At 29.9% G+C, this 9,580-nt stretch overlaps 1 protein-coding gene across 1 annotated transcript; it reads left to right on the top strand.

The window, feature by feature from the left end:
* The first annotated feature begins 631 nt into the window (after positions 1 to 631).
* On the top strand, positions 632 to 8,957 carry LOC145314796 (uncharacterized). Its single transcript, XM_080154875.1, has 9 exons — positions 632 to 761; positions 2,038 to 2,260; positions 2,631 to 2,935; positions 4,636 to 4,738; positions 5,384 to 5,638; positions 7,082 to 7,207; positions 7,626 to 7,762; positions 8,026 to 8,138; positions 8,707 to 8,957. The coding sequence occupies exons 1-9, from the start codon at positions 646 to 648 to the stop codon at positions 8,955 to 8,957; spliced, it is 1,629 nt and encodes a 542-aa protein (XP_080011001.1). The 5' UTR covers positions 632 to 645.
* Positions 8,958 to 9,580: the final 623 nt, after the last annotated feature.

The raw sequence follows: 9,580 nt of genomic DNA on the forward strand, positions 1-9,580 counted from the left end.
AACCAGAATTATCCAAATAATCTAAAGAAAATAGTAAAGTGTTATTGATAATAAAATTTTGAAAACTCCATAATGAGAAAAAGGTATAAAGTTCTAAAATTAGGTTGACAGTACATCACAATGAAGTAAACATTATGTAATTAATCAGAACCTTAGAGCTTGTTCATCCCTTATAATTATATTAATAACTGCTATACTAAAATTCATAAAACACAATATTAAATATTAGGGTTTTTAGATTGTTTATCACACAAATATCACAGTAGATATTCTACCTATGAAATGATTGAACTATGACACTGGCAGAGAACAACAATTTTGTTTTACAATTAGGGCAGGTTAGTTTATAGGCTAGGGTGCCGAGTGATGCGGCTAGGCAGTCTAGGGTGCCGAGCGCCGCGGCCAGAGTTCATAGTTCTGTTGGAGTCGAGAGGGAGAGGGGATATAAAATTTTAAAAATTGAAAAAAAATATTTCTAAGAGGATAATACCAAAATTTGTCTTCTAGAAATTGTTTTATTATCTTTCTATTGATCCTTGCCATATTTATTTATCTTTTATTCCTTTTTAAAAGCGTCAAAATTATAAGCGCAATCGTCTTTGTTGAATTAATAATATTTCTCTTCAGAATTTCTTTATTATAAAAATGTCCGGTGCAAGTGATGATGAAGATATAATTTTACAATGCAAAGATGGAAATGTTTTGGCTCCTAAATCTCGCCTAATTTTATATTCTCCTCAAATTAATAGTCTGTTGTCAAGGTAATAATTTTTGCATGTTACAAAGATAAGCAATAAAAATATTCTAGGCTTTGTAATTCCGTAATGAATAGCTCTGTTCGTTATTTTAGGCATGTTAAATCGTCCTATCGATCTCAAATTTTCAGTTTTCATTCTTGGAGCAACTTAGAAATAACAGTAACGTAACTAGACAACGAGTCTCAAAAATCAGCCATGTGACGTCATAACAATGAGATAATATCCATCTCTTTTTTAGGGGTTTCCTATCCATCTCTCCTCTCATCTCCGTTATTTTTATGACGTCACATGGCTGATTTTTAGATACATTGTCCAGTTACAACAGTAACACTTTAATTTCATTACAAGAGGTCGATAGCTTAATTTTAAACATGCATTCGCGTCGTTTGACATAAGCTCTATATGATATAGAAGTATCTTATATTCTTTGATTTTTTACGACAGTGCAATGCTAATTGTAAGCGAGGGATCTCTATATTTATAACTAGAGTTGGCTCGATATAATTATCTCCCTATTGGCTAGTTTTCTATATGCATATCTATTTCTCAATAAATCTATTTTCCTCACCCGGCATTACTATCTAAAAGAAAGTAAATATTTAATAATCTAAATGATTTTAAAAAGATTTTTTAAATTATATTTTTTTCTTTACATTTCCATCACCTAAGGGTTAATGATGATGATTACAATTTTAGTTTAATATTTGAACACACAAAGTGTCGCCACAATCGAAATCTTTTAAAACAGAGTTTTCTTAAATTTATGATATTATAAATTTAAATTTTCTTTTTTATGATTAGAAATTAAATACATTGATATAAGGTAAATAGCAACATGAAATTAAAAAAAGGAATTTATTTTTAATAAAGTAAAATAATGGGTCTTATCGTTCTGGGCAATGAGAGTTTATTATGGATTATTGGAGCACTATGAGTTTTAAACAAATATTCCTTGGAAAACTTGAGCTCGTTTATAGACATTTATTTCCTATATAGATCTGACATGGATCTTGAAGCAATTAAGCAGGCCGTTTTGTACATGTTAAAAATTGGAAGATTTCATTAAATAAAAGTTATCGCAAATATACTTAGTAAATAATTTTTTTATTTCATTTAAATGGATTTTCTGTTTCTTCAAGTGCTCATAAGTGATACAATTATCTTTTTGATAATCTTATTTTTGAGCTTCACCTATATTGATTTTTCTGTTTTTTAATAATATTGAAAAATTATGTGCTTTAAAATTTTATTACTTTTTAAAAATTATGCTTGTTTTTAGTTTGGAAGATAATTCATTAAATTTTGGGTCTCCAGATCCCAACTTTCTTCAAGATGAACAATTTGAATTTGTTAACGGAAATTTAAACAAGATTGCAATTGTCCAAAGTAGGACATTTAAAGTACTGGATTTAACAGCATTCGACCATTCTCCCGTTAAAAATCTGGTGTATCTTCTGATTAACAATAAACCTCCATATTTTAACAAATTCAGCGATTTAGAGGTAGGTCTACTAAGGTTTATTTCTCTATTAATGTAATCCTGGACTACAAACAGGGCCATGTTAAGACTAAGCAAGTAGTTTTTGAAATGCTCTATATATGTATATTGAGTTTGTAATTAATAAGAAAACAGTCAATAATCACACAGGTTTCGAGCATCCCTTTAGGGTATCAGTGCTCAACAGACTCTTTATTAGAAAGCAAAAGAATAGCAGACGAACTTATGGACAGACAAAGTGAATTATAGAATAGCTTCGCTAATAAAAATTTGTTACATGCACATGTGTTACATCAAGACGAATAGAGCATAATGGAACCCATGTGGTTTATAGAAAATGCCTATTGTTTGAAAAGTAATTAATCTAATTTTAGGCCATGCTCAAACTGTGTGATGTGTTTGAAATAGATGTTTTTGATTTTGATACAGAAAATTGGACACAAATGAAGGAAAAAATCTGCATCAACAAAATTGCTAAAGCCTACTCTGTTGCAGAATCTCTTCCAGAAAAGTTTAAAAATATTTCGGACACTTTGAAGTTGAGCTGTTTAGAAACAGCATGGAAAAAACTAAATACAGGAGAGGAAGTTCTCAAGTTCTTGATAAACAACCAAGATAACATTGATGCTGTGGTTCAAATTTTCGAACATCTAAAAGATGATTTGGATGTTACCACAAGGTTTGGTCAACATTTTAAATTATTATGAAACATTTTTATGCCTTTTAGAAAAAAAGGCATATAGTTTTTACTTGTTCCACCTATTAAATTTTGTTAGGGCTTTCTCGTAATTTTATATGTCCCTTGGCATCTAAAAGTTTTTTTTACAGTTTAAAACCGTTTAACGTAGTCTAATCAATCTACGACACTACAGACGTCCACATTCATATGACCTTATGTTCGTCGGTCGCAAAAAAAACTCCAACTTTGGCTATAGTAGGGCAAAAAGAATTGTTCTTTCAGTCTTAAAATCATCAACCAAGCTTAATCAATCTAGGATGATTACCGGCTCCCGTCCGTCTGTCTGAGCTAGGTAGCAAAAACTTTATACTATTGAATAGCTAGAAGAATGGTTCTTAATGTTGCAGAAACAGTTACAAATGTTATTTTTTTTATTAATTTTGAATTATATTTTGAGGGTAAGGTTGCTATATATTGATATCAAACTTTTTTAGCATGTAAGTTTCAGATATAATTTCTATATGTTTAAGGTTTGTACAGGGTGTTTCAAGAGAAATGTCTTTAAAAAAAACTTAATTACGCAAAGAAAAAAAACCGATTATATAAAATGCTTTATATATTTAGAAAACCTGTTCTGAGACATTTATGTTTCAAATATTTAATAGTTATTTCTCGCATCGTATTATAAACGGCTTTCCGCGGATATAGAATGTACAATTATGAGATTAAAACTAGTTTTTTTAGCCCCGAGGTGACGAAGTCACCGGCTAAAAAAACTAGTTTTAATCTTATGATTGTACATTTCTATATTCGTAGAAAGCTGGATATAATACGATGCTAGACATAGTTTTTTCGTATGGATGAGAACCGGTTCCTATCCACCGGATTCGAATGAATACGAGAAAAATGATTATTTCAACAAATTATACCTCAAACCCGGGTTTTCCAAAGGCCCTATTTTCCAAATATATAAAGCATTTTATATAATTGTTATTTTTCTATTCGTAATTAAGGTTTTTTAAAGACATTTCTCTTGAAACACCCTTAATAACTTTACACGAAAGGACTGTAATATTTTTCCAATTAAAAAAGGCATCAGTTTTTATGAAAACTAGTCTTGTTTATGCGGTTGCATTGACACAATGGGACATCAAATTGTCTAGGCTAGCCTAGGAGTTAGGGTTTCTAAAACCTTACATGTATCTAAAAAACGTTTAATACTTAGAAAACTCAAACTCCTAGGCTAGTCTGAGAAATTTTATAAAACATAAATATATACAGAGTGATGTAAAGTACATATACATTATACATAGATGTACATAGGTTTGAAACTTTTACGAAAAAAATGCCTCCTTTTTTAAATAGTAGAAAAGATAAAATACATTTACATGCAGACTTACAGACCAAGTGAGCTATATAATAAATGCGCATTGGTCAGGAGATTCTACAGAAAAAAAATCAGCTGTTTATGTATGATAGCAGCCGCGTAAATCGAATTCTGCCAACAGAAACCAAATGACTGTATGAGCATTACCGACAGACTGGCAATGTATATTTATATAGAAAATCACGTTTAACCCATAAACGTAGCTGACATAAAGACAAAGAGACGGACATTTCGAAGTATAGAGTAGCTTTTCTTTTAAAAATCTAAGATGAGTGGCGAAGTTTCTCTAAAAGAATTTTTTTCTTGTGTTTAGATTTGAGATAGAGGATATTTCGCAGATAGAGAAAGTAACTTTGAAATCAAGGGTGATAATTCAAAATCTTGATCTTACAATAAGCGTATTGGATTTGGATAAGGTAATATTCTTTCAAAATAATAAAAAGAAACATGTTCGCTTAAATGCATTTCAATACAATCCTTATAATAAAGTAACGGGATGTCTGTTAGTCTGTCTGTGTATGTTTGTACCGAAGTGTCTTGCTAACCGCTAGGGGCCTGGGGTGTAGCCGCTAGTTTAAGATAGAGAAATAATGGTAGCGAGAGAAATTTATTTAGTTTATTTAAATCATGAATATGGAATAATTCAACCTCTAAAATCTAAACTATTATTGAAGTTGAATACTAAATTTTCGGAAATTAATATCGTTTTACTTAGATAAAAAATTTAATGTCTTGTAATAACCTTTTATTCACACAATAAATAACTGTTATTTCAATTTCCCTAATTAAATTTCTTCGGTATAAATATGACGTTTTTTTTTTTCAAAAATGATTAAAATTCGTATAGTATATTCTTATAATAAAGTAACAGGATCTCTGTCTATACCAATCATATTTCTGAAGTCCCACTAGGCGCCCATCATACAAGAAAGCCAAAACTTTTTCTTTTTAAAACTACAATTAAAATTGGGGGATGGGACTTCCTCCCCATCACCTCGAGGACTTTAAAGGCCTCTAGAGGAGAAACTGCTAGTTATTCATATATTGTATTTAAATTACAGGATACAATCAAATGTTGTGGGAATTCAATACACTTCAAATTAGAACATAAAATGACGAAACTTCCCAGCAATTTTACCTATAAGAAATGGAATTTTCAAGCTAGTATTCCACATGAAATTTCTTTATCAAGCAAAACAAGAAAAGAAATCATTACTAAAGAAAAAAGATTGACTTTTTATCCTGAAGTTTCAGATGGCGAAAAAGAATTCATTAGGGAACGCGTATTTGATCACCAAGGACCTTGCATTCCAATGGTATGAAATTAATCAACTTTATTCGCGGTTTTGTAATGTCGCGGTTTTGTAATTGTCGCGGTTTTTTAATGTCGCGGTTTTGTAACTGTCGCGGTTTTGTATCCACTCCATAAAATAAATCCTTAACAGTAAGTAAATTGTTTCAACTATATAAGACAAGTTAAATATCCCTAAAAACATTATAAGAAAAAAAACGTTCAGATTTTCCCTGTTTTTTCCTTTTTCCCTCCAAAATACCAAAAATTAAGGCATTATTCCTGGATATTTTTGTTAATAGGACGTTTTTGGTTGATCAGTGTAGTGAAATTTGCTTAGAAAATGTTAAGATTTGATAATCAGATGAGAAAAATTTACGTTCACACTCCCTTTAATCGCATCGTATTAATAACACCGAATATTAAAATGAAAAATTATAAATAACAGTAATTTTTTATTTTAATATTCGTGGAAAATTGTTTGTAATACGACGCTGTACATATTTTTTTAGTATTGCTGAGAACCGGTTCTAATCCAGCGGATATTAATTGGTTTCGAGGCCATACTGAATAAGTGTAATCTTATTAAGTATTTCTTTTAAAGTGTGTTACCTTTTTATATGTCTCATCATTATTTGGCCAAAACTCAGTCAAAAATGCTTACAAAATAGGACTTTTTGACCTAAGATACTCAAATAGTTCCTTTACAAGGCCCATCAATCAAATCAATAAAAAAATGCTTATTTATACTTTTCTCTCATTTTTAAAGTTTGATTCTGTTGAATTAAATATTCTTGAAGGGATTTATGCATTGATTTATGATTATACAGAAACATAAAAAGTTTTTTTTTGTGTAAAAATTAATATTCCTAGCAATCTCCAATGAAAAAATATAACAAGGACTTTTTTTGTTTAAAAACTACAGTATTTACCTTATGAATTTGAGAATTAAAAAATCATGAGTGTATATTTAGTGATTTCTCGTGATTGGAGGCTGCTAGGAATATAAAAATCAGAACATAGTTTAATAGTTGTGTTGTCATAATGCTCATTTACTTCAATGCCATCTGGGTCCTCTAGAGCGATGTGGGTTTAATTTCTTATTTTCCAAAAAATAAAGTGTTTTTGAAGATCCTTTATTTCTACCCAATATTATGTTTCTGTATTATCAATGTATAAATCCCTTAATGAATATTTAATTCAACAGAATCAAACTTTAAAAATGAGAGAAAAGTATAAATGAGTATTTTTTTTATTGATTTTATGGTATCTGTGCATATACAAGGTAACACCCAAATTTGCCTTTTTTGTCAATTTTCCTTGAAATATTGAGATTTCTCAAACTGATTGATTGGGCTTATAAAGAAACTATCTTAGGTCGAAAAAGGTCTATTTTGTAAGCATTTTTGACTGAGTTTTGGCTAAATAATGATGAAACATATAAAAAGGTAACACACTTTATGTTTAGGATGGCTCCATGAAACTAGAATTTACTGTGAAAATATTTGATAAAGGAAACATGGCAAACATTAATGAGAGTAAACCCGTTACTTTTAGTGAGCCCATACCAATGAATTCTTTAAAAGTTATGCAGGTATACAAGTTATTTATCTCTCACATAGAAAGCTACTCTGTAATTCTAAATGTCCGTATGTCTGAAACATTTTTTGGGGAACGCAATTTTCTCTGCCCCTATAAAAGATAGAATGCTTGTCAACATTCCCATCAATGGAGCATGAATATGTATAATACATCCATGGCAGTCTGACTGCTTTTTGGCAGGTTTTTAGCTACTTTTATATTTTTAACATATTTCCCAACATCTTTGAGTTTTTAGTTTGATTTTCAATTTTTTGGATAATGGTATCAAAATTGAATTTCATTATTATTCATTATTAAATTTCATTATTATTCATGATCTTTTTATGCTTCGCTACTTATGGATGCTGTCATCCTTGCTTTATAATATCTAAAATATAAAGCAAATTTGCTGTAAACTTTTCTACTCACAGATCATACAAGAAGGAGCTGATGATTATCCAGTGATGATTACCTGCAATGGCGAAATCATAAATACAATCTACAAATCAATTTTGGTCAAATTTTCAAAGTATTTCCAAGTAAGACTGAGCGAGAAGTGGATGAATAGGTAATGGCTTTTTTTTAAAGTCCGAAAACGTCCACAACACGCAAATATTCGACTACTAGTATTATGTATTATACTAGAGGCTTCGCCCCTATCCTCTAGGGGCTTTGCTCCAAGAGGTAATGAACTGGGTTTGATCAAACCAATTTTTTCTATTTTAGATTTAAAAGTAAAAAAAATGGTGCTCTCTGTGCGTGTTAAAAGATCCATATAAATCTATATATAATAAGAAAGTCTAGACAAAGTCATGTAACCTATCTTTTTAGAACCAGCCCTGAAGATTGTCAATGTATGTGTAAAAATGTAGAAACTGTTGAAAAGATTGACATTGAGGGAGATGATCCAGTAGCTGTGAAGATCTTATTTGAATATTGTCTAGGTATTTATTTAATAATACAAAAATAAAACAAGGATGACAATATTCATTAGTAGCAAAGCAAAAAAATATTAGTAGACAAACGGACAAAGTGAGTTATCAAGCAAATGTTCAGTGGTATTAATTTAAATGAGGACGAAAAAGAAAGAGAAAGAACGACAGAAGAAAATATTTAAAAAATGATAGAAAACTATGAAGACCTCACAAAAAAATTATGTCATTAAATACATGACCAACAGACAGACAGACAAAGTAAGTTGTGTAAAGGATAATTTTCAGAAAGGGGTATCTTTAATAAAATTCTCCAACTTCAGCCGTGAAATTAAAAATTACGCTACGTGTCCTTTTATCTATAAAATTTCTAGATTTTTTTTGTAAGAAAGGGGTTTTAAAAAATGTTTAATCCCGAAGCTGTTAACTTGGGTATTTGTAAGGAAATTATTACTATTTATACTCGCTCTACTTTTTTTGATCTATAATTCCCCTCTTCAAAAATTGTATTAACTTCAATCCCTTCCTTTTAAACTTATATGGCTAATTGATTAGCTATCATTTTTTAAAATATCTCAAGGTTATCCTAACCTACTGATGGATTGCTTAGACAATGGAAGGCTCTGTGAAATTGTGAGACTTGTTGACTACTATGACATGCATCAGATTGTAAACATAAAACCAATTGTTGAGAGGCTTGAGGAAGTATCTGTAAAGCATGTTTCTACATATAATGTTATCAATTTGTTTGAAGGTGCTAAGAAGCTCACCTTAATTCAGGAAAAAATGCTTTTATTTTTTTTATCTTTTTCTCTAGACCTGCCATACTGAGATTATATTGTAAAATGGAAGATTATTACCAGACCCAAGGTTAATCCTGCTTAAACCTCAAAAGTTTAAAATACAAGAGACTTCTAAAATTGTTAGCTTTGACCTATTCTGAAAAAAATATGCGAGAAAGACTTTCGGAGGCTTTGAGGCAAAGCTTAATACCACCTTAAATCTTTAATTGTCAGCTTGATAGTAATATAAAAAGTGATGTTAGGTTTCCATGGGCAAAAGTTAATATGAAATTAAGCATTTATTATTTTAGGCATACAGCACTCTGGCCCACAACTTGATGTGGACGTGTTCTGAGTTTATTGGAAATATTTATCAAAGGCAAATTTTTTTAGAGTTTATTGTGCGTGAGAAAAACAGAATTCAGAAACTCCTAAGTTTGTTTTTGTATGTAGAGGATTATATTTCAAAAGGCAAAATTAAGCTATTTGATCAAAGATAAAAAATAATTCTTAATAATTACACAATGAACTTATAATTTACTTAGAATCAATATATCATTTGTCCTACGAATATGGAATTAAAATGATCTGATAATTGACTTTAAATATAATTATATAAGCATAATTATATTTTAGTAAAAATTAAATTTTCAAAAAAATATAACCGAAAAA

The sequence above is a fragment of the Acartia tonsa genome, chromosome 3, assembly GCF_053477335.1.
Source record: "Acartia tonsa isolate MP-2025a chromosome 3, ASM5347733v1, whole genome shotgun sequence".
NCBI classification, from domain to species: Eukaryota; Metazoa; Arthropoda; class Copepoda; order Calanoida; family Acartiidae; genus Acartia; species Acartia tonsa.

Bases quoted from the DNA above. Each gene is read 5' to 3' on its own strand.
- LOC145314796 (XM_080154875.1), top strand. From the start codon at position 646: ATGTCCGGTGCAAGTGATGATGAAGATATAATTTTACAATGCAAAGAT. The intron at 4,739-5,383 runs GTAATATTCTTT...TTTAAATTACAG, and splicing joins GCGTATTGGATTTGGATAAG to GATACAATCAAATGTTGTGG. The intron at 7,208-7,625 runs GTATACAAGTTA...TTCTACTCACAG, and splicing joins ATTCTTTAAAAGTTATGCAG to ATCATACAAGAAGGAGCTGA.